The sequence below is a fragment of the Diabrotica virgifera genome, chromosome 3 (assembly GCF_917563875.1).
Source record: "Diabrotica virgifera virgifera chromosome 3, PGI_DIABVI_V3a".
Lineage (NCBI taxonomy): Eukaryota > Metazoa > Arthropoda > Insecta > Coleoptera > Chrysomelidae > Diabrotica > Diabrotica virgifera.
Genome location: NC_065445.1, coordinates 7,964,773 through 7,992,138, shown reverse-complemented (window position 1 = coordinate 7,992,138; position 27,366 = coordinate 7,964,773). Strand labels below are relative to the sequence as shown.

Below are 27,366 nucleotides of genomic sequence, written 5' to 3'. Positions count from 1 at the left end.
TACAAGATTTCCAGACATAGTGACAAATAGATCAAGTGAAGTATAAAATACCTTAAATTTTACTTACTATCTTATTCCCGAGGAAGACAAATCCAAAGACACAAAAATTATAATAAATATGTTTACTAAAAATACTAATATATTCTTTCCACACCCTTTTTGGACTGATACATACATAACTTAAAAGATTTAGCAACGAACTCCATAGGTACTCCTAAAATTCACTCCTAATCGCGCCTAAAGAAGTATAACTTCAAAAAGTTTCTTTTGAATGAAATATTTGCAATTAAAAATCACACTCAATTTTCTCTTTTATTTTCACCCCTGTAACTTATTAAAATAAACATTAAAAAGGTTTTCAGGGCCTTTGGGCCCTCGGCAGAGCTGGGTAGTATCCGGATACTTCTGTATCCGGATACAATATCCGGATACTTTTTATGTATCCGAAAGCTGTATCCGGATACTTTTTAAATTTTGTATCCGGTATCCGTATCCGTGATCAAATTTTAAAGTATCCGTCATCCGGATACTTTCTTTGATATTCGGATACTTTTAAATATTTATCGCCCGCTGATAATGCACCTAACGTAGGCACAACACTGCCATTCCTTCAATCCAGATGTGTCTAATATGTTAAATCCCATTTTTTCGTACTCGTCACCGTTATAATATATTATTATATAGCTAATGAAGCTTTGTTTTTACCTAATCAGTTATAAATCTTCATAAGTACGTTGTTTAATTAATTACTTACATTTATTTTTTAAATTTTCTATATCTCTCTTTTCAAGAACCCCTTTTTGTACCCTGTATAATTAGAAGAAATTATTTTTCGGATTATAATAAAGTACATCTTAATATTTATAATTTTATTTTAGTGTACCTACAAGTACAAATAAGTACACCCCCTAAAAAGTTTAAAATTTGATAACTCGTCTGGTCCGACGCTGGCCAAATTCAATATCAAAAGCTCAGGCAGTAACACGTTTGATTTTTACAGGAAACATCCTGCAAATTCTTTTCTACCGAGTACAGAAGAAAAAGTTTTTCGTTAGCTCATTTGTGATTTGAGTTTTAGTTGAGAAAGACAAAAGCATCCTTCAAAGTATCCTAGGAAGTATCCGAAAAAAATATCCGGATACTTGTATCCGAATACATTTTTAAATGAAAGTATTCGTTATTTTTTAAAAAGTATCCGGATACATTGTGAGTATCCGTATCCGGTATCCGGATACTTTTTTTCAGTATCCGACCCAACTCTGGCCCTCGGTAATAATGCAATCTTTCATTCTGCGTTTAAATTTTTCAAAATATTTATTAGTTTTGTCAGGATTCGAAAAAAATGAATACATTGAAAATTTTAATAGCGTCAAAATTTTGCATTTTGCTCCGTTCCCCTTAATTGTGGAACATGGTAAACGTGTCATTCACTGGCGAAGCGTCCATGTAACCACTATTACCATTGGTAACAGTTAAAAATCTTGCAAATAAATATGTATTTTATGACGATGAATAATTCCATTTATTATTTTATTTTATTTTTACCAATAGAAATATATTATTATATTATGTGTTAATAGTACCTAATTCAGTAAATAGCCAGACACCCGAAAATATTGGCGAGTTTATGTGACTCAGTTGCACTTTATTATATTCTGTTACCAGTCTCATTTGTGGTGACAATGAATGGTTATAGACTAAGAGCCTCTATAGGTGAAATTTCTTAATCATTTTAGGCACGACGGGACCCCATAACTTAAATAGTAGAACCTAAAAGAAACCGTTTGAGCACTGTGCCGTCACTTTTCAGTGGCACATGCGTCTACAGTGGCGCATCAAACTTTCCACTTATGGACGGGATACATAAATTAAAAAATACCCTCCCTCATTACCAGAATTTATTTTTTTTTTCATTTTTTTAAGTTCTATATGATTAAGACATAAGATTCATCGTAATTTTAACCAACCACCCCCTTCTCCCTGCCCCCACCATCAAAAACTTTATCTTTCGATTTTATTTTTTTTTTGATGGGATGCAATCAATTTTAAAATTTCAAAAAATTGACACACATAGTTAAGGCTTTTATAAAAGACGTCTATTTTTTATAGACTTGTAGGTTAAGTGTACATAACCTCAAAAAATTAAAAAAAAATTTTTTTGGAAAAAGGTATATAACTTTTTGTTTGGGGATAGCTGATATATTTTTAATTTTTTTCAGATTTTTTTGTAACGCTGGTCACCTTCAAAAATCCAAAAAAACTGTTTTTTAAGGGGGTTTTGGGTGGTTTGAACGTGTTTTTCTGATTTTTAAATATTCTAAAGGACTCAGTTACTTTAAGTTACATATAACCTATAAAAACAAAATTGATTTGATATATTATGAAGTCTATAAAATAGGGAAAATCCCCCAAAACTCCCCAAAAAACAGTTTTTCGAATTTTTGAAGGTGGGAGCATTACGGAAAAATCTGAAAAAAAATTAAAAATGTAGTGTTTGATAAAACACATATGATTAAGAAGAAATTAGACCTGCAGCTATTCCTCAAAAAAAGTTATACGCTTTTTTGAAAAAAAAAATTTCTTTTAATTTTTTGAGGTTATGTACACTCTACCTATGGGTCTATAAAAAATAGGAATGTTTTATAAAAGTCTCAGCTATGCGTGTGAATTTTTTGAAATTTTAAAATTAATTGCATTCCACCAAAAAAAATAAAAACGAAAAATGAAGTTTTTGATGCTTGGGGGCAGGGGGAAGGGGGTGGTGGGTTAAAATTACGGTGAATCCTATGTGTTAATCACATAGAACTTAAAAAAATTAAAAAAATTTAATTCTGTTAGTAAGGGAGGGTAACTTTTAATTTATTTATCCCGTTCATAAGTGGAAAGTTTGATGCGCCACTGTCGACGCATGTGCCACTGAAAAGTGACGGCACAGTGTTCAAACGTTTTCTTTTAGATTCTACTATTTAAGTTATAGGGTCCCATCGTGCCTAAAATGATTAAGAAATTTCACCTATAGCGGCTCTTAGTCTATCATCTCGCTGTCGCTCGGGCGGCTCGGGACCGGCTAGTGTGAAAATTTTGAAGGAGCGATGGGCGTAAGCGCGGTGTGTATATCAGTATACCAGATTTAAATTTGCTAACAGTACCTATAATAAAAAGTGTGCGTGCAGTTCACCATGGATGAGTGTCGCTGCGTAATCTATCAACTACTTGAAAAGTAATTCTGATTGAAAAATAAAATGAGATTATTGAAAATGAAAGACCTATTTTAAACAATTTAAAAAAGGAATTTAAAAAATTAGCTCGATATTTTAAATTTAGTTGGTACAGTGAAAATCCTTGGTTATGTGATTGCAAGAAAAATAGACCGTATTGTTGGCCATGTCTTCTGGTTTTTACAGAAAAATCGGTGGACCAGGTTCACGGTTTAAATAGTTTTAGAGTTTTAAAAAAGAGACATGAAATTTCTCCGTTACCTACATGTAAGATGTATACCCAATTTGATTCAGTTTGGCAAAACAAAAATCAAAAGTTCTCTTAACCAAGCATTTAAAGCAAATATTGCTAAACATAATGAGTTTGTTAAAAAAATAGATAGGTACTCGTATATCCTTAGCTCACTTATAATAGATATGTACCGTATGTTTTTTGGCCGAACAAGAATTAGCGTTTCGTGGTCATTTTGAGGGCGACGGCTCTGACATTCGAGGCAATTACAGGGAATTGTTAACATTAATTGCCAAAAAAGATCAAAAATTTTGCCAACATCTAGAAACATCAACTGTTTTTTCGAGAGTTTCAAGTGATATACAAAATGATATTATTGAAGCTATATGTATATACATTTAGCCACATCTTAATTTTTTTAAATAAGATTTTTTGCATCTGGTTTTGGTAACACTTTAGAAAAAGTCACGCGTCGCCACTGGTGTCATTCGGACAAGTTTATGATTGAAAGTCCCCACTAAAATGGAAAACTTTACTTAACCTTTTTGAAGTTATTCTTCTTTAGGCGCGATTGAGAGTAAAATTTTTCATAAATCTGGGCGCATGCGCACACAGTCAGTATGTAGTTCGTTTCTAATCTTTCAAGATAGTATCTGTATCAGCGCAAATAAGTCATTAAAATAATATATTAGTGTTTTTAGTAAATGTATTATTTATTATAATTTTTGTGTCTTTGAATTTCTCTTCTTCTGTAGTAAGATAATAAAATATGTAGGTATAACATTTTTATCACGATAGCACTGAATCTATTTGTCACCGTGTTGTGTAATTATATCCGAAACTTACGTGTCAATTAAAGGAGACTCGGTGGTCTAGTTGTTGAGCGTTCGGTCAGAGATCGAAAGGTCCCGGGTTCCAATCCTGGACGATTCATTTTTTTATTTTTGGTTGTTTTAATAAAAAATTTTTGAAAGTGGTAGATAAGAAAGTTAGTTTAATATTTGAATAGAATACAAATAACCTGTTAAGTATATTTACTTCGTTAAAATTATATAATAGAAGAATAACTTCTTACGTGCGTACAAAGTACACACACATTCTTTTATTTGGTTTATGACCTACTCTTCACAAACCAATAGATCCCCATAACGCTCGAGTGACTGCACATTTAGCATACTTTGCTCTCCTACCATTATATTGGTGATAACTAGCAGTCTGATTTTTGCATGAGAGTTTAATGAAAGGGTAAAATAATCAATTAGAAGTTCAGTCCGAAAAAATTCATGGGACATTTTTGTAGTCCAACGTTTGAAACTGTCTACATCTTACAAATTTCGAACGTAGGACTACAAAAACGGATATTAGGTAGCATAAGATGACCTTTTCAGTGACAAAATATATATTTTTATAATTTTTATTTTAAGGTGGGCCGAAACCAAACGGAAGATTCGGACAGACACAAGTGATAATAGACGATGAAAATTTACTGATATTGGGGGGCTCCGGGGGCCCGGCAATCCAACATTACGATTGTTGGATATTAAATATGACGGGAGATGTGTGGAAATGGAAGAAAGTTGAGATCTTAGGCAAAAATAATGAACCCAACAATATATGGAGCAACCCAGGATGTAAGATTGGGGATAAAATAGTAGTTTTAAATAGAATAAAAGAGTCCGACAAATGCCATATAGCCTACTACCCTAAGACTACGTGGAACTTGGACAGCGGTAGAACCGCTCCGGAAGATAGTCGGTTGTCTAGGATTGACTTGGCCAATAGGGCCACCGATAGGGACGAAAACGTTAATGGACGGAGAGGAACGTTGAGGAATCAGAAGAGGGAAGTCGAAGATGGTGAATATAATGTTGCGAGCTCTAGCAGCAAATTAAGGGTGAGTAATCCTCACGTAAAAATTATTACAGTTCGTCCCAAACCCTTTTTAATTACCTGTTACAGTGCATCATTAATTTGGACGTCTCATAGGATTTAAGCAATGTTGCAAATCATTGCATCACATCTTAGTTAAATCTGACAGTTGTCAGAATATTTATATTAATATTAATTCTTTCTAAATAGGGAACTTGCATAAATTTTTAAATTCGAAAAAAATGTTATAAATCACAACACAATATAATTTAAAACATGTATCAAAGATGAAAAAGTTTTGTTTGTCTTTTGTTTGTCTTTCGTTTGGCCCCTAAAGACGATTAAAAATTCAAATTAAAACAGGTGGTCCAAAACGCTTCGTGACGTCACTTGGTTCTACATTTACATTTTTCCAATAAAGTAAACAGAATTTTAAATTAGACGTTATAAACATCAGTAGAAAATACATTTATGTGACGTTACAAGTGTTTTTGATCCTTTGAACTATTCATAGAAAAATTCGTACTTTTACAAACTGGTTTTATTTTCAATAGTAAACCTTCGTTCCTTTCCTTCAAAAACAGTATAAAACTACAATTTTAACAAACTGTATATATTATTACAATGACATACGATAAATTTCATTAGAATATAAATATTTTTTACTTATTCCACGACGATGAGCTTGCCAAATACCCAAGTAGGTGGAGGCCAATAAACTAAAGAAGGAGAAGAAGAATATACCTAAATATAAGGTTGTGTCTAGGTATACGTTACCGTGTACGCAAATAAAAAAGTTATGAGTGTCAGTGATTTCTTATTTTTTATTTGTTTAGTATTTGTTTTTAAATTAACTACGGAGTGTGGACAATTATTTAGTTCTTTTAATGAGTTTAAGAACATTTTAAAACAGTACGAAAAAGATAAGAGACTATAAATTAATATATATTTTTTTTTAGTTATAAATGAAATAGTATGTATTACCGTAAAAGATTAAAATAAAAAGAAGACCTAAAGCTTTCACAATAATAATTAACTTGTTCTGAAGCTATTATCCTTGTGGCATTTTTGTAATCAACTATTCTAAATGGGAACTAAGCCACAATTTAACCAAAAAATGATTTTATTAACGTTTCGACGTCTAAATTGGACGTCGTTGTCAAAATACAAAATATTATTAAATTAAACAAAAATGGTGTTGCTTAGTAAAAAATTTTTCTAATAATTTATCTAATCTGACTAATTTTTGTATTTTGACAATGACATCCGATTTGGACGTCGAAACATTAATAAAATCATTTTTTTAGTTAAATTGTGGCTTATTTCCCATTTAGAATAGTTGATTATAATAATTAACTTACGTATAAAAATTATTTTAGCAATAGTTTGTACGTGTCATATCAACTAAATATATATATTTATTTTGCTAACCTAAACATATACTTTTATATATACATTGATTTATTACAATTAAGTTTGAAACATCTAAATAGTTCTGCTTCCCTTCCCTTAACAAGTATTTTTCTATCAAACAAACACTAAACATATCAAAATAGCATGTACCAAAATATACAGTCACTGCGCACTGCGCACGTTAAATAATGAAGTCACTGGCTTAATCAAGTTTAATTCGCGTGTACCTAACTTTTTTATTTGCGTACACGTTAGAGTGTACCTAGACACAGCGAAATATAACCATAATAATAACTAATGTAAAACTATGTGACGTCACGGGTCGTATGAACTATTTTATACCGCTGAAGACTTTAAATATGTATTTCTAAGTTATTACGAGTTTTTGAAGCGTGAAATTTTGGAAATCTCATTTTTAAACAAAACTGAACATTATTATATAACAAAAAAAATGTGCAAGTTCCCTATTCATATTATTTGACACACCTCGTATAAAATTAACAAACTTGGATAACTGATGGTTGCATCTTGAGGTTTGGTTTAGACCATGCACAGATTTTTATGAAGAATAACTTTTTTCCTAAAATTATTAATAAAAGACTTATTACATGTCTAATAAATAAAAATGATGTTCGGAATCGGTAATTTAGGAAAATTTCAGATTTTTTTTTTTTTCAAGTAGAAGGCTGTTATTGCATATTTGAATATGGTTTTTTACTTACAAATAACTTTTTATAATAAAATTTTTTGATATTTTGAAATATAAAGGTAGTTTGCTCTTGAGTGAAATTCATATTTTTTGACATACCTCGTATACTGTTGACAAAATTTGATATCTGATGATGGCATCTTAGGTTTTAGACTATGCAGAGCACTTTATAGAGAATAACTTTTCTTCGTAAAATTGATATTAAAAAAGTTTCCCATATGGTTCCAAGTTACGCAGACACCCTGTATAAACATCAATATTTATACAAATATTTACCAGAAGATTAATATTTAAAATATGTGTAAAAATAAATAAATATAAAATCAAATTTCGCTGTACAATGTCCGAATATACCAATGACATAAAATATTTATATTTACGTCGCTGAAAAATACTAACCTAAAAATTACAATTGTCATTTTATCATATTATTGATTATTTTTGTGTCAAATTATATTTACTCGCCTCATTGATTGGTTATCTATTTGGACTTATTGTAATCGCCAACCAATTATACATCTACAAGTATAAATCCGTTTTCATATGCAAATACCCGTCAAGGAATACATAATTTTCTAAGGTCAATGTATAATAATCACAGAGGTACGTTTTTTCTATCGCTTCTAACTGTAATGCGTTAGAGAGAATTCGATAATATGTGACCCACTGAAAAAAGGGTTTGGGACGATCTATATTATTAGTCTGGGCAGATTATATCGGAGAATAGGCCATTTTTGAGAAAAGTTATTTACCAGCAATTTTATAAAAATTCATCGTAATTAAATTCTGCATAGACACGTGTTTTTCCCGATCTACTTCGACGAAAATTTTTTATACTACTTTTTTTATAAACAAAATGGCGCACGAAAATCGTGTTTTTTTCAATTTTTGCTCTATAACTCGAAAGATTTTAACTTTACACCAAAAACACTCAAATAAAAATTCATCGTAATTAAATTCTGCATAGACACGTGTTTTTCCCGATTTACTTCGACAAAAATTTTCCTCGAAAAATGCGGGTTTTTCCAACAAAATCTTTAATTTTCAACTAAAATGTTAGATAAGTAATTGTTAATCAATAATTAAATAACTTGGTAATATAAAAGCTGGTTTCGTATAGATTATAATTCCAGAATCCGATGGAAATTGAATTAACAGTTTAGAAACAATTGGATGTAGTTATGCATAAAAGAACTAACCCAAAATATATGAAAATGAGCTACGACAGGTTTTATGTATTTCAATTGCAAAAAATGTAGTAGAGCAGTTTGAATCATTTAAGCGTTCATTTATAGGTAAAACTAATTTCTTGGTGTAAATCTAAGATAATTTAATGACCATATTATAAAAAATGTTATTTTGTTTTTGTTATGTGGCTTGGTTCCTTTTTGCATAATGTGAATATCTGGATTATAAAATTTTAATATTGGAACCACTCTGATATTTATTCAATATGGATAAAAAATAACACTTTCGAAGGCAAAATATTTTATTTATCAAATAAACTACATGTATTATCCTTTAAAATCTAAATTAGTGTCGTAACCATCAAGATAATTTTCGACATTGGTATCACTTGTCAGAGTAGTATAGTGGTGCTTAACGTCTTCAGGAATAAGACTTAGTAGAGATGTCTTCAAGCTTTTTGGGCGATATTGGTTTGCCTGTAGGCCACAGTTGAGTTAGCGATGGCGAAAAGATATTCCTTGTGTTATCTAAACAAGGTCTGGCTTTTGATTTCTTTGAAATGCCTACTAGAACATAGTCTTCCCTGTGTGTTTTTGACATAAATAATTCAAATGATTTGTCTTTATAAATGTTTATTTCTTTCAAATGAAGCCAATTAATTTTTTTCTCCAGATGAATCTACTTTGCGGTTGGTAATAAGCTTTTCTGCATCTTTGGTTTCAAAAAAATTTTCCTTTTGCATTTTCGTAAACTGTAAGGGATTTTTTTACGACAGCTTTTTATGATATGTATTTATGTAATCGCATAGCAGATTCTCTGCTGCAACTTTACTGCCTTTTCTATGCCTATGTTTACACTTAAAATGTAACTGAAAGATAACGGTTTATGTAAACACAACCGGAAACAACAATAGAATAATCAGGTATGGAATTTGCGTAAAGGAACCAACCCGTTTGGTTCCTTTATGCAGAATTCTGTAACCGCGTTTTACTGTATACGTAAGGGTACTATCCTACATATGGCGTGACTATGTACATAAATAGGTTGGTTCTGTTTTGCATTTTATAGAATACTAATTTTTATAATCGAAAACTTCATTATCTCTAAACTGACAAAATGTGGGTTGGTTCCTTTATGCAGAACTACATCCAACTGAATTGTTAATTAAAATTTTTTTAAAAATATTTTAAAATTATAAACACTTTTTTGGCTTGAAAATAAATAGAATATCTCGGAAAATATTAAATTATATTAAATCATGAAAACGGTATTGGAAAAAAAGCGACAGGACGCTTCTTTTAAAAGAAAAAACGTTTAATTGTGATAAGTGGTTCCTGAGATACAACCGGTCAAAGTTAACTGGCATTTACGGCAAAGATATAAACAATAGGATCATAATTTTCAAACCATCACCTTTTTATTTTTGTCCTCTTTCTCCACACCAATTTTCATATCTTTAAAATACTCAATAACATATAATATTATAGTAAAAACTATCGATATTACGAGTGAAAATTGACAAAAATCGCAAAATTCCAATAAAAAATTAGGTTGGAGAAAATGTAATCTCAAAGTTCAAAATCGGTATACCTTAAAAAAAATTCATTTTCTCGGCTTCCCATGGAGCAATTTTCTTTATTCTTTTTTGTTCCCTAGTAACTCGAATAGAGCCATCAAACTAACGCATTATTAAATGTCAAACTTGGTTTTGTTTTGTATATAATATATATACATATATAATATATATATATATACATATATACATAATATATATAATAATAGATTAATTTATTTATTATAACAAAATATTTAATTTGTTTAAATAAAGATTGTTTAAATAATTATACAGCTTTCAAATGAGAATATTTATGTTTGTAACGTTAAAAGGTACACTTGTAGTAAGTTTATCTAAAAAAGTCTACAACTGGAAAAAATATGAAGTTTTCTTTTCTTATAAATAAATTAATTTATTATAACAAAACAAAAGCCAGTTTGGCATTTAATAATGCGTTAGTTTGATGGCTCTACTCGAGTTACTATGGAACAAAAAAAGAATGAAGAAAATTGCTCTATGGGAAGCCGAGAAAATGCATTTTTTTATCGTATACCGATTTTGAACTTTGAGATTACATTTTCTCCAATCTAATTTTTGATTGGAATTTTGCGATTTTTGCCAATTTTCACTCGTAATATCGATAGTTTTTATTATAATAATATATGTTATGAATATTTTGAAGATATGAAAATTGGTGTGGAGAAAGAGGACAAAAATAAAAAGGTGATGGTTTAAAAATTATGTTTATGATCCTACTGTTTATATCTTTGTCGTAAATGAAGGTCAACTTTGACCGGTTGTATCTCAGGAACCACTCATCACAATTAACGTTTTTTTCTTTTAAAAGAAGCGTCCTGGCGCTTTTTTTCCAATACCGTTTTCGTCATTTAATTTAATTTAATATTTCCTGAGATATTCTATTTGTTTATATGCCAAAAAATTGTTTATAATTTTAAAATATTCCTGAGGCCGATTAAATAGTCCAATTTCAATTCTGTAAATTACATTAGATAGATCGTTATTCTTATGTATCATAATTATTGTGGTTATTATAGCGACCGTAAATTTTTAATTAGTCTAAGTAAGGAAGCTTAAAATACGACAAAACCTCGCAATTTTTACAGAATGGATCGATTTGCTTGAAAATGTAAGAATAAGTAGTGGATAGTCCAAGGATCAAAATCTATACGAAAAGCGCTTTTACCATGGGGGTGCTTGCCACCACATCTGGGGGGTGGAAATTTTTTAATATATTTTGATCACAGAAGTTGGTAAAACCATTCATTCTAAGTAAAAAACTTTCTATACATTTTTTTGATAAAATTAATAGTTTTCGATTTATTCGCTATGACAAATGTTAGTTTTATATAAAAAAAAAATCAATGTTTTTAATCAGTTTTCTGCTAATAACTCCAAAAATTTTCGTTTTTTCAAAACAACTTTGCTTAACAAAAATGTACCTTTTGAAAAAATAAACAAAACCCTTTTTTTAAATATTCTTCAAGACCTATATAAGCTATACTTTATTTTATGTTAGGTCTTCTTCGTCAAATGCTAAATATTGTAGTTTCACAATCAAAAGACGGGAACACTATGGATTTTTCGAGGATAACTTGTTTAAACTAATTTAAAATATTTAATAATATCTGTCCTCAGAAATAAAAAAAGTCTCTAGCTCAAAAATTAAGTGACTTATAATGAAAAGAATGTCACTTCCTATTTTTTTCAGCGAAAAAGTGATCAGACAAAACCCCCTAATCACCACCCTAATTAAAATTTGTCATTGGCCTTATTTGGTCTTCTTTATTTATGTTTTAGTAATAGGTTCTAGAAGTTTGGCCGGCTTATAATAATTAGTTTTAAAAAAAATGGAGTTTAAAGCGAATAACCAATTTTTGTAGTTTGGTAGAAAATGCCCTTTTTTTCAGAATAGAAAGATTAGCGTCATAGATACGATAAAATGTTTAAATAAGAAATTGAAGCTTATTTAATTCCCAAGAACTCGCTTTACAAAAATTTTTTCTGCGGCAAAAATTGAGTGGGCTATTGCCACTAATTAAACTCGTAATAACATACAAAAACCACCTTTACCAACCCTTTCAAAGTCACCTCATTTTGTGACTGAGGATTTTAAAAAGATTTAGTTTTAACAGCCTTATAGACCTTCTAAAAACCTACAAAATTCTTTTTTAAAAAACTTTCTAAGATAGACAAAAAAGTTACGGTTAAAAAATCAATATATTTTTTTGAAAAAAAAAAGGAGAAATCTAATTTCAAGCATAATAATGCAAGTTGGCGGTATTTTTAGTCATTGACCTTATTCGTTCTTCTTTATCTATGTACTATTAATAGATTCCAGAAGTTTGATTAGCTTGGAATGATTAGTTTTAAAAAAAAAATGGAGTTAAAAGCGAATAACGAATTTTTGTAGTTTGGTAAAAAATGGCATTTTCTTCAGAATAGAAAGATTAGCATCAGAGATACGAAAAAATGTTTAAATATGAAATTGTAGATTATTTAATTCCCAAGAATATGGTTTAAAAAAATTTTTTCTAGGGCAAACATTGAGTGAAATGTAAATGAGTATATATCGAAAAACATTGATTTTTTCGACATAAAACTAACACTTTCAATAGCGAATAAATCGAAAAATATTAATTTTATCAAAAAAATGTATATTCTCCTTTTCATGAACATTTTTCAGTGCGTCACAAATTATAGAAAAAAAGGTTAGTCCGTGATAATACACATTTATGACATTTATTCTAACGTGACATTTTTGTTAAATCTGACAGTTGTCAAATTTTATTTTCAATTTGGAATAAAACCAAATCAATTGTGTCTATTGCATTTATAAAATGGTATTTTCTTTCATTTGTATAGTCTTATAAATTGTACAGATTATATTGATAATATTATTATTTTATTTAATAAATAATTCTTTTTTGATTATGGTGCCATCTATCGACAACTAGAATAATCACCGAACTAGAATAATTACCAAAGTATTCAAAGACGTGCCTTTTTTTCTGTCACATACAATTTAATGCGTTAGAGAGAAATCGAAAAACTGTGACGCACTGAAAGATGTTCATGAGAAAAAGAATAGAACATTTTTTGCTTAGAATGAACGTTTTTATCAACTTTTGCGGTCAAAATATAATTAAAAATTTACACCCCCGAGATGGGGTGGCATCCACCCCCATGGTAAAAGCGCCTTTCGGCATCATATAGATTTTGATCTCTGGACTTTCCACTACTTATTCTCAAGTTTTCAAGCAAATCGATCCATTCTGTAAAAATTCCGAGGTGAAAAGCTTTGGTTCCTGGTCTAAATTAACAATTCAATTGTTGCTAAACGTTCATTCAATTTCCATCGGCTTCTGGAATTATAATCTATACGAAAAGAGATTTTATATTACCAAGTTATTTAATTATTGATAAACAATTACTGATCTAAAATTTTAGTTGAAAATTAAAGATTTTGTTGGAAAAACCCGCATTTTCCGGGGAAAATTTTCGTCGAAGTAAATCGGGAAAAACATGTCTCTATGCAGAATTTAATTACGGTGAATTTATATTTGAGTGTTTTTGATGTAAAATTAAAATCTTTGGAGTTATAGAGCAAAAATTGAAAAAAACACGATTTTCTGGCGTCATTTTGTTTAGAAAAAAGCGGACTTTGCATATCTATATTATTAATTAAAATTGCTGGTAAATAACTTTTCCACCTACCTCTACCGAAAGTATACTTTTCCGGACCTGATTGTAGGGAGCAAAGTTGTACTTTTCCTCCCTAGGGAGGAAAATATTTTTCCTCCCTAGGGAGGAAAAGTAAAAGTGACGTCATGGTATTTCATTCATGAAATATAACTTATTGACGCCCTGTACAATATCTATTTTTTATTACGTAAGTATCTATACATTTTAACGTTTATTTAAAAACACTCTGTATTTTGCAGAATGGTAAAAAACAGTAAATTTTTATTCTGATTTAACAATGTTTACATTAATAATTTGACTTATATTTGACAGTTGACAGTTATATTGTACCTACTTGTTTGTTTTAGTTCTAATAAATTTTGTTGGTTAGTTACATAAATAAATTAAGTAAAAATGCAAAAAATGACTTGTTATTTGAGGAAGGTGGAAAAACCATATGTATAACATGGGAGTAAAGTGCCTTTTCCTCCCTTGAATGATTACTGCCCTCCGCTACGCGTCGGGCAGTAAACTTCATTCTCGGGAGGAAAACTAGCACTTTCCTCCCTTGTTATACAAATAGCTATTTCCTTGTATTTTGCGAATTAGCCCAGAGTATATTTTAAATTAAGAGTAAAGATGATTTAGATTTGATTACAGAATAGGGCCTCAACTATGTGCTTATACGTATTTCGATTTCAAATAAATCTCATTGGAGCACTTGTGTAGAAGCATTCTTATTCACTTTTGTGGGTATAAAAGGAACTAGTTCGCTAAAGAATATTATCACGGTGAACGACAGGTCGTGAATGCAATTATAGATTCCCCTGTCTAGTAATTTACCACTCTGTTCTGCTTTTTGTTTCCATCTTAAAAAGCGCAAAGGATAATAATTCGAATTTTAGTTTCTGCCTCTTTTGACTTATGATTATTTTATTTTAAATGTTATTTTTTAATTTTTCAGATACAAAGTCGGCCCACAACATCGACTATCAACTTGACTGCGTTCAACGGTCTAGACGCCCGACAGCAATACGCAGAAATGATGCGAGAAAAACGCCTAGCCACTTTACTCAAAGTCGAAGAGAACATGACGAAAGGTGCCTACAAAAGAGAGAAGAAGACTCATTACCTAGGAGTGTACACGTTAGACATTTCTAAAGTATTAAACGACCCCCCCACAGCCACGTGGATACCACCGAAGAACATTAAAAACGGCCCCGAAGAGACGATATTGTATACATTGGTGGAAGGCAAGTCGGAGCTCATTATGTTCGGGGGTATACAAAAGGATGCCAATTCCATAGGATTTTCCAAAAATATGAACAACCAGATATCAAACAGCTTGCATTTCATCACTGCACCTAGCTACGTTATTTAAGAATATATTCGGTACTTCCCCGGGTTTCAGTGCGCACAGTGTTGCCAGCTGTGCTGATTTTGAGACTTTATCGATACTCCTAGTGTTCAGCGTTTACAGTTTTACCAAACGTTTAGGGTTGGGAATTAAGGTGTAGTATATAAAGACGCTAAAGATGCACAGTGAGTGATATATGAGAAAGTTGCTCAAAATATAGATACAAGCCATATTATTTTTAAGGGATGAGTGAAACAAGTGCATGAATCTTAAAGTTTGCAAACTTGTGCTATTTTTCCACTCTTTGGTCCCGAGTCTTCCTGAAGAGCCTCTATTTATGTCCAGTACATTCCCACAATTTTTTTATATCGCCAAAACGCATTATTTAAGACCTTTCTCCTGTTCTTTTTTTTTAGTCCTTTCTCTCCTCTGTCTTGTATCCTAGCTCCACCACTTACGTTCTCTAGTTCATTTTGGTACATTTTTATTGACCTTTCTTTTTCATCGTATAATTCAACCTCTTTCTCCTGTCCGGTTAGAAGAAGCAATTACAATTCGGCATTTGAAAAACAGGTTCCAAGCTTTATCATCATCCTTGTATGAATTACTTTTAATATTTTTAGTGTTTTCAAGGCGTCTTCCAATGATAAAGTAAACAATTCTTGTTCTGTAACATCCGTTTTCCTAGTTTTTTATGTATATTGAAGTCCAAACTTTATAGTCCATAGTACATCGTCCTTTTTGGAAAATTATTACAAAAGACAAATGGTTTTAACTGTTTCTAGACGGAGAGGCAGCGCTGAAAAATATCTTTGAATTTACTAATTCTAATTTTTTTGACAGTTCATTACTGTGATTGTGTAGAGAAACATATTGCGGTCGGTCAAGCGAAACGTAGAACAGGGGTTACTGAGAGGGTATCAAAGTTGCTTTCCTACGAAGGTAATTAAATCCATTTTACTAAGGCTGAAAATCGGTACACACATTCTAAATTGAATATAAATAAAAATTATTATAGTCGGTCAGCTGTATGACGGGACAGAGCCGGTCGGTCGGCCCCAATGAATGTACAGGGATATTCACTATATTTTGACCCCTTGTAAACTGCTTAATTTACAGAATTAGGAAAAAATGTAAAATACAAAAGCTGTTCGATTTTTTAATTATGATTTTTTGACATATATATCGTACTAGTGACGTCATCCATCTGGGCGTGATGACGTAATCGACTATTTTTTAAATGAGAATAGGGGTCGTGTTCTAGCTCATTTGAAAGGTTATTCAATTCTCTATACAGTACTATAAACATTAAGATCATTATTTATACAGGGTGTAAAAAAAAATTTGAATTATTAATTGAACAATTAATTTAATTTAAAAAAATTTTTGGACATCCTGTATAATTAATCATGTTAATGTTTATATTACTGAATAGGGAATTAAATAACCTTTCAAATGAGTTAGCACTCGACCCCTATTCCCATTTAAAAAAATAGTCGATTACGTCATCACGCCCAAATGGATGACGTCACTAGTACGATATACAGCGTGTCTACTTAAGTTGGAAACATATGGGAAACTTTTTTGTTACTCATTTTACGAAAAAAACTTATTCTTTATAAAAAGTTCTGCATGCTCTAAAACCTAAGATTCAATCATCAGATATCAAATTTTGTCAATATTATACGAGGTATGTCAAAAAATATGAACTTCGTTCAAGAGTAAAGTACCTTTATTTCTCTCAATATCGAAAATTCTTGTTATGAAAAGTTGTTTGGAAATAAAAACTAAGATCAAATATGCAATTACATACTTCTAATTGGAAAAAAAATATTTTCCAAATTTTTCTCAAATTTATTGATACTTAACTTCGTTTATATTTATTACACATACGATAACTCTTTTATTATTACTTTTACGAAAGAAAGGTATTCTTTATAAAAAGCTCTGTATGTCCTAAGACCGAAGATGCAACTATCAGATATCACATTTTATTAATTTTATACGAGATATGTCAAAAAATATGAATTTCACTCAAGAGTAAAGTACCTTTATTTTTCACAATATTGAAAATGGTTATTAAAAAAAGTTGTTTGGAATTAAAAACTATGTTTCAATATGCAATTATGTACATTCTTCTAATTGAAGTATTGTGAAATATAAAGGTACTATAATCTTGAGCGAATTTCATATTTTTTGACACACCTCGTATAAAATTAATAAAAGTTGATATATTATGGTTGTGTCTTAGATTCTAGACCATGCAGATCTTTTTATGAAAAATAACTTTTTTTCGTAAAATGAATAATAAAAGAGTTATCGTATTTGTAATAATTAAAAAAGTTAGGTATTCATAAATTTGAGAAAAAAATTTTTTTTTCAATTAGAAGCATGTAATTGCATATTTGATCTTAGTTTTTAATTCCAAACAACTTTTTATCATAAGAATTTTCGATATTGAGAGAAATAAAGGTACTTTACCCTTGACCGAAATTCATATTTTTTGACATACCTCGTATAATATTGAGAAAATTTGATATCTGATGATTGAATCTTAGGTTTTGGGGCATGCAGAACTTTTTATAAAGAATAACTTTTTTTCGTAAAATTAATAATAAAAAAGTTTCCCATATGTTTCCAACTTAAGTAGATACGCTGTATATGTCAAAAAATCATAATTGAAAAATCGAATAACTTTTGTATTTTACATTTTTTTCTAATTCTGTAAATAAAACAGTTTACAAGGGGGTCAACATATGGTGAATAACCCTGTACATTCACTGGGGCCGACCGACCGACCGGCTCTGTCCCGTCATACAGCTGACCGACTATAATAACTTATTTATATTTAATTTAGAATGTATGTAATGATTTTCAGCCTTAGTAAATGGATTCAATTACCTTCGTAGAAAAGCAACTTTGATACCCTCTCAGTAACCTCTGTTCTACACAGTAGAAGTGAAACCAATCACAGTAATCAACTGTGAAAAATCTAGCTTTAGTAAATTCAAACAGCGCTGCCTCTTGAACTATTCGTTTGGGCGAGTCTACCACTTTCTGAAAAATTTCAGAGTGCAGGTTGGACGCGTTTCCGCGTCCCGCGTTATTAACATATTTACGTTGTCGGACTAACGAAGCGCGGCTGTAAATTTGTCGGACAAGAGATCGACAATCTTTATTAATTAAATAAGTACTTTAAATTGAAAAATTGAAAATTAAGAGTTTTGTAATAAAACTACCGCGCTAGAGTGACATCTTACTGGCGTCGGACTCTACAGTTTTGTTATTACAAATATCTTAATTTTTAATTTAAAGTACTTATATATTTAATTAATAAAAATTGTCGATCTCTTGTCCGACAAATTTACAGCCGCGTTTCGTTAGTCCGACAACGTAAATCTGTTAATGACGCGGGACGAGAAAAGGCGTCCAACCTGCACCCTGAAATTTTTCAGGAAGTGGTAGACTCGCTCTATCGAAGCGGTTAAAAGCATTTTTAAGACTTGTGATGATTTTCCAAAAAGGACGATGTATTGTGGACTATTATTCCCTCGTCTATTTCAGGCTTCTTTTGCTTCTGAATTGGTATTCTACTACAATCTGTATTTTCGACTGTTTTGTGACTTGTTTCTTGCAATTTACACCTTTTTATTTGCAATTATTATCAATACTATTATTATTTAAATACAAATACCTGCACACTAATAAATACTGTATTATATTGTATAATATATTATTATCTATCCAATTTCAAACTATATTTAATATTTTTGAAGAATCATACAAGAATCTAGGAATATATTGAGTGATACTAAAGATTTCAAACGTGTATTATTTGCAATACATATTGTACCATTCAAAATTATTTTATAAGTGGCTGCCACTGGTGATTTTATAAGACTCTTACTGCAGTATTATTTATTCTCCTTATTAATAGTCCCCTTCTTGTTTGCAAATATATTAATTTTTCCTTAGAATTTTCGAAGAAAATATTCTTTGGCGAACTTTATTAATTATTATTACAAAGAATATCTTTCGTTTCAGAATGTATTACGGAAATATACAACTTGTTTTGTTTTTAAGTTCTCTTAAATTTCTTGTTTTCTATTTATTACGCCTTGAAAGTACTTGTTACATTCATAATGAACAACGATCAATAACATAATGTGATTAGATCACAGAAGTAATAATTTTTCAAAGACACGCTTTGATACAGAAAAATAACAAAAATACTTTTACAAACCCTCATTTTTTAAAAGGATTTTCTATACTTTTACAGAAAAATTGTGTCACTTTTCTTTATAATTTGCCGGTCATCACCTTTAATAGTAGTAACTGCTAAAATTTAAAAATTAAAAATGAAGAATATGGATACGTGAGTATTTCTAATTGTGTAAGAAGCAAAACCAAAAAAATTATATCTCATTTAACAAAAAAGATCAAAATTTTGAGTTATGTCACTTTTCTTTTTAAAATATTGGTTACTTTTTAAACGTTAACCAAAAGTACCAACTGTTTTCGTGATAAATATACGTTCACATCGAACGTCAGAGCATAACTCAAAAAGTGTCATCTTACGAAGTTAGAAGTAAACATCTATGTGACACTTTTCCTGGTAAAAGTATGGAATTTTTAGAGTCAATTTAACAAGATAACTGGAATTGAGTTATGCCACTTTAACCCGTATCAAAGAGTGTCACGAAAAACGCTTTTATTTTACTAATTTCTCTGGTCTATCAATACATACATATCTGGTTGTTCGAACGCTAATCAAGAAGTTGATTATAATCAAGTCCCTTTAATAACCATCAAATAAAAAAATCTGTTGTTCGTACGCCAACCAGTTGATTGTAATCAATTATGTTAATTATCATTATTATAATTAACATAATTGATTGGTTAATTAATTATTAATTAACATAACAATTATTAACATAATTGATTAACTAATCAATTAATCTCATAAATATAATCAATTATGTTTTCAGCAACCCAATCAAAGTTGACATTGACAGTTGGTGACAGTAATTAAATATTTGATAATGATCAGTTGATTCCAGTTTTGATTAGCGTTCGAACAAGCGGCCCATAGGGCCGGTTGTTCGAACACTAATCAACAATGATCACTATCAAATATTTAATTACTGTCACCAACTGTCAATGTCAACTTTGATTGGGTTGCTGAAAACATAATTGATTATAATTATGAGATTAGTTAATCAATTAACATAACAATTATTAACATAATTGATTAACTAATTTCATATTAGATAGTTTGGGTTGCTGAAAACATAATTGATTATAATTATGAGATTAGTTAATCAATTAACATAACAATTATTAACATAATTGATTAACTAATTTCATAATTGTAATCCATAATTATGTTTTCAGCAACCCAAACAAAGTTGACATTGACAGTTGGTGACAGTAATTAAATATTTGATAATGATCATTTTTGATTAACGTTCGAACAACCGGCCCTTAGTGTTTGATAGGGTTCAATTTAGTTTTACACATATGCATAAAAGTTATGCACGTTTTTTTAAGTGATTGGATAGATAAATAATATGCTGCCATGTTTTTAGAGTGGATAATGTTATCATATTCTAGTCTATATACTTACCATGGCCATAATCTTCATATGTCGAATTGTTCTGACAATTACCACACTATTTTAGCCTGCAATTACCATATCGGCCATTTCGTGACATTTGCAAATTTAGTACACCGCACACATCTTATGGAAAACATAATGGGTGGAATGCATAAAACGTAGTAGATGCTATTGCTTCAGCAAATAGTGTCTAATTTGTAGCATTTTCTTTTACATAAAAGTAAGTGCTGTGTTTAGAAGACCGTACTACACAACCGAAGTACCTGCTACGAACCTGAAGGATCTACTACTAAACGTAGCGCCAGCCGTAGTGCCCTTATGTGCATCACACCAATCGTATTAGAACTAGTTTTTCATGTGCTTTTGTGTTTTGTGAATTCACATTTTTACGTACCTAATTATTATTAGAATAAGTGAGTAGTGAGTAAAAATGAGTGGTTCAGATTCCGAAGCAACAAAAGGGTTAGGCGAGGATAAAAATGAACAAGTATTTTTTGTTAATCTTCTTGAAAACTATCAAATTTTATTTGATAAAAGAATGATCCCAAAAATTAAAAACGAAAAAGAAGCTACATTGAATAAATTAACTGCTGCCGTTAATGAAATAATAAAAAAAAACCTAGATTCAGAACCTAGATTCAAAAAAACTGGTAACAAAAAAATCGTACTAACTGACTGGCAAAGAAAATTCTATGAGTTATGGAACATAGGAGAAAATCCAGTCTTGCACAGGGTACCAGGTGCTTGTCAGGCCGGTGTAACAGAGGAGATTGGGGTTTCATCACAAAAAATAATGATAAAAACGTTCTCTTTAGCTCCAATTCTGGTTGCCAAAAACTAACAGGGAGAGCTCCCAAATATCCTAGGTCGAAGGAGGAGTCGCTAATTGAACTACAGAAGACCTGCTTACGAAAACAAATTGAAGCAGCCGAGCTCAAATTTCTTGTGCTCGAGCTCAACAGTCTTCGGCAGAAGCTCAGGAACGAGCTGCGAATGTATTGATAAAGTTTGCTGAAGCTGGTGAGCAGTTAGTCAACCATATAGAAATTTGCTTCTGAATGATATATTTGAAATTAAAAATCATATTAAATTTTCTCTTCGTTTTCACCCCTGTATCTTATTTAAATAAACAATATAGAAGTTTTTAGGGACTTTCGGCCCTCGGTAATAATGTAATCTTTTATTCTGCGTTTAAAATTTTCAAAAACTCTTATTAGTTTTCTCAGGATTTAAAAAAATGAACGCATTTAAAAATCATTTGACCGAAATTTTTCCGAAGTATTATACATTTTTGTAATCAGTATTTCAGAAGCTTTTAAATTGTGTGTCATATGATGTACTTTCCCATTTAAAAAATCGAAGTTATAACTGTCACCTGAAGAGGAATTGCGTAAAGTTCGAAACATTGATGCTATAATATACTATGATTATTTTAAAAATTGACCTCTCCGGGCGTTTTGATTATATACTAAAAATAATTGAGTAAATATTTATGGTGGTAACACTTATTCCAGCGCACTGTATGAAGAAAACTGCACGATTCATGATAATTACCTAAATATTTTACGACAAATATCGTCATTGTATCTTTCTCCTGGTATGTAGATTTTTCTACGACGAACATTCATAAATGTTTAAATAATTTAACAAAAAACACCTACGCCGAAGTCGTTCATCCACCAACTTCACCTAAACTGAAGCAAATTCTACTATACTAGCAAATACTTCAAAAGCGTAGTACATCCTTCTATGTATCTGGTAAATAGTAGCAGATGCTACGGAGGAAAGCAAATGTTTTGTAAGTGTAGCAAATTCTTCAAAAATGTAGTACGTACTTGAAGCATTAGCAGGTACTACGTTTTATGCATTCCACCCATTGTCACCCAAATAAAATAAAATTCACATGAATAGGTTCGTCTCGAAATTACAATAATTTCATATCATTGCGCCAACTCTGAATTTTGATTAATAAAGGGGTAAATTGATATAAATAAGTCAAAATCTAAAAGTTTTCAACCTAATAAAAATATTGAAAAATATTAAAAATATTCCTAAAAGATATTTAATTGAAAACTTATTGGACCATTTTCCTGGTAACACCTCCATGGCTTCTAAAAATTGCAAGCCAGATGGATGCTGAAGCGAAGAAGACAAGAGGGAATTCAAAAAACTTACAATTCACGACCCCGTCTGTTCAGCTGGTAAATTCCAACGGAAAATGGATCTAGTTACTCAAAGAAGTAAAACCAATATAAAGTGAAATAAAAATGTATACCATTTTTTTATTCAGTTGCAATGCGAAGGCAAAGCTGTCTTATTTTTCACTTAGAACAGAGAGCGCAAACCAGCACTATAAATCGACGATTTTCGACTCTATTTGGAGTCATCATCACAGAGGCGTAGGTTTGCTGCTCTCTGCCCCAAGTGACGAATCTCCGAGAGCTTATCCCCGCATTGCAACTGACGTTTATGGAGTATTTGTCTAACATCTGGTAACTGAAAGTCAAAGTTTTAAAGTTTTCAACCTAATAGAAATATTGAAAAATATTAAAAATATTATTAAAAGATATTTAATTGAAAACTTATTCGACCATTTTCCTGGTAACACCTCCATAGCTTCTAAAAATTGTAAGCCAGATGGATGCTGAAGCAAAGAAGACAAGAGGCAATTCAAAAAACTTACAATTCACGACCCCGTCTGTTCAGCTGGTAAATTCCAACGGAAAATGGACCTAGTTACTCAAAGGAGTAAAACCAATATAAAATGAAATAAAAATGTATACCATATTTATTCAGTTTAGAGAAAACTTTAAAATTTTGACTTTCAGTTGCCAGATGTCGTTAGACACCTACTCCATAAACGTTAGTTGTAATGCGGGGATAAGCTCTCGGAGTTTCGTCACTTCGAGCAGAGAGCAGCAAACCTACGCCTCTCTGATGACGACTCCAATTAGTCGAAAATCGTCGATTAGTGCTGGTTTGCGCTCTCTGTTCTAAGTGAAAAATAAGATTGTTTTGAATAAGAAGTTTTGCCTTCGCATTGCAACTGAATAAAAATGGTATACATTTTTATTCCATGATATAAATAAATCTAAAATCAAATGAGAATGTACGTGAATCAACGAGAGAGAAAAGATTTTATAAATATTTCTTCGGATATTAAGGCAGAGGCTTAATGTTATCTTATAGATCAGGGGTTCCCAACCGGTGGTACGCGTACCACTGGTGGTACGCGGGAACATTTCAGGTGGTACGCGTCGGGTGGATGAAACAAGCGATTACTCACAGTACGGTTTTATAGTGAAGTTTGGCACAGAAAATAATGCCAATTCTATCCTCAATGTGTTACTTATTTCGAAACGCTTTCGAACCAAAGCCTTCTATGCTGATACGTCATGAATACACAAAACACTCTGATTTGGTTTCCGATCGAATTTTTTAAAAGAAAATCTACTTTTTTCAGAAAAAAATAAATGCATGACTAGCTTTGTAAATACTGATACAAACTTAATGAAGGCGTTCTACCTTGCTATAAGTTTATAGTTAAAAAATGGCAAAGGATGGAAAGCCTCACATAATAGCTGAGACTCTTTTACTACCGGCCGCTGTGGAAATGACACAAACCGTTCAGAGTTTTTGTTTTGCAAATCACTTTAATCAAACACTACAGCGGAACTTATTTTTAATACAATAAATGAGTATGAGCTCAAAATACGCGTTGCTAGATCAAAGTAGATTGGTTTTTGTACAGATGGAGCATGTCAGGAGCGATGTCACGAAAATGGACAGGGCTAGCAGCAAACATAAAGAAAGTTGCTCCTGAATGCCGAAGTACACATTGTGTCATACACCGAGAAGAATTAACTGCTAAAAGTATGTCGGAAAATATGATCTACGTTTTATCACATGCTGTGAAAGTTATTTTCATAAAGGCTGGTTCTGGTAATTCAAGATTATTCTCCTTGATGTGTGAAGATATGGGTGGTAAGTTCAAAACTCGTTTTTTGCATACTGGGTCTTCAGGGAGTAAACACAACTCCCTTCACAGTCAATGAGAAAATAAACTCCTTTAAGAAAAAAAGTTGGTTCCTTTATATTCTGAAATACAGGGGAAGACTGTCTCTGATTTTCCTACGTTGTCATCATTCTTTGAAGAAAACGAAATATTTATCTCCAATATGATGTGGTTGCTTGGATTTGAAATAATTTGTCACTTGGAATCTCTTCAAGAAAGTTTTAATAAATATTTCTCTGAAGATTATTCCAAACTTGACTGGATCAGAATAGAAATTAATTGGAATTACAGAAAACATTCATCGATTTAACAGAAGACAGTTCTATGAAAGACATGTTTTAAAGAGAAATCCTTAATTGACTTCTCTATCGGGTGGAAATCCGAGTATGAAATGCTCTCCCGACAAGCTAAGCTGTTTTTGATGCCATTTGTTAAGAGTTACTTGTGTGAAACTTGTTTTTCTGAACCATTGTATGTAAAAAATAAAAATATAAATATAGAAATCAACTTACAAATGTTAAAGAGGACTTAAGAATAAAATTATGTAAGTTCAATTATTCCTGCAATTGACACTTTAATCACAGGCAAACTGCAACAAGTTTGCCATTAATCGCGATTTACAATGACTAATGTTGATTTTTTTGGATTTGACGTGTTTCTGATACTAAGTATGTTTCTAAAAAAATTAGGATCGGGGGGAGGGGTCCTTCCATTCCACGCCCCTCCCTCCACCCGGGTTATGTGGTACGCCAAAATCTTCAAAATATTTCAGGTGGTACGCAGTTGCTAGAAGGTTGGGAACCCCTGTTATAGATAATAAAGCAAGTATAATTTGGTCAGTCGTTCAAAAGTGTAGAGTTCCTCTAATCGACTTAGCTCACGCTGGGAAGCTGTTTTCAATAGCCACTAGACTGAGAGTATTTATGAATGGCAGTTTTATAAATGAAATTTCGATAAACTTTAATTACAATTTACGCCGTTATTATCAAAATTCAGAGTTGGCGGAATGATATGAAATGATTGTAATTTGTATTGCATTTGAGTGACATTACATTTACCATAAGATGTGTGCAACGTCCTTTAATACTATTCCAAGTTCAGTATTAGCTGTCTTGGACAATATTTATTATTTTTATTGCTTTTACGAAAGAGTTTCCTTATAAAAGGATTATTAACTGTGCATAAACCTAACTTTTCTGAATGTCAACATTCACATGTGTTGGTCGACATATTTAATTCAGTTTTGTATTTTGTAACGAAAAACTCCAAGAATTGTATTATCATTTGATTTTGGGCAATATTTAGTAAGGACTACCTTGTTTTATAAATAAATGATTTTTATGTGCATTTTTTGTATTTTTGTTAAAAAAATTATCCTATTATACTGTAAATTATTAATAAATCTAGGGGGACACGATAAACAGTGAAATTACCACAAATGCAGTTAAGCTAGAAGGATTAATGAAAAATAAAAAGATAACAAAGCTCTATAGTACAGGGTGGCCAGAAAGTCGCTTTATTGGGGAGGTTTTTATTTTGAATCTCTCCCTACCGTGGCGAAAAGGGGGGTAGGTATTCCCCTTTCCTTAATTGGACACCGGCAAATATTTTAGAACCACGCACGACGTCCGAGAGAGAATACTGTCCTTCGATATTAATAAAGAGTGAACTTTTAGGCAACTGGTTTAAAGCAACTAAGAAACGCGCATAAAGGTTGTGCTTGAGGAGAGTGAGAAATTAAAATTTGTAACACCCACCTAATACCAACATATTGGGCTGCATAGCTCTGACTACCAGACGCCAGCTTGAGAGAAGAGTGACAGTTGACTTTCGAACAGTTTCGAAAACCATAACACTGACAACAAAGAACAAAATGACAGATGTCGGCGGCCCGCAGCCAAAATCCATGTTACGCCGAGACGTTCGTGAAATATATGATTCGGGATTCTTAACCTACTTTTGTACACGTTGTAATGCTTTTACGATTTCTCGAATAAAATTAACGATTTCTCGAATAAATAGTCTGATTTTCACAGTTTTGGTAAATTCGAACCCAGGAAAACAAATCTCCCTTACAATAGGGAACTTTCATAAAATTTTAAATTCGAAAAAAATGGTATAAATCACAACAGAACATAATTTTGAACCTGTATCAAAGATAAAAAAAGTTTTGTTTGTCTTTCGTTTGGCCCCTAAAGACGACTAAAAATTCATCTTATACCAGCCACCCCAAAACGCGTCGTGACGTCACGGGGTTGTATGTTTACATTCTACACCAATTGTATATATAATTTTAAAGTAGACATAAACGTCAGTAAAAAATACAGTTATGTGACGTTCAAAGTGTGTTTTTGATCGTTTGAACTATTCATAGGAAATTTGTACTTTTACAAAATGGTTTTATTTTCAATAGTAAACCTTCTTTCCTTTCCTTCAAAAACTGTATCAAACTCCAATCTCAACAAACATATATATTATTACAACGACATAT

General features: G+C 31.2%; 1 protein-coding gene across 1 annotated transcript in view; it reads left to right on the top strand.

Moving 5' to 3' along the window:
- The window catches only part of LOC114330202 (F-box only protein 42), a 32,777-nt gene extending 6,555 nt beyond the window's left edge, over positions 1-26,222 (top strand). Inside the window, exons 4-5 of the mRNA XM_028279526.2 lie at positions 4,875-5,344; positions 14,851-26,222. Coding sequence (XP_028135327.2) covers positions 4,875-5,344; positions 14,851-15,267 — 887 coding nt within the window. The 3' untranslated portion in view covers positions 15,268-26,222. The remainder of the gene's footprint in view (positions 1-4,874; positions 5,345-14,850) is intronic.
- Positions 26,223-27,366: the final 1,144 nt, after the last annotated feature.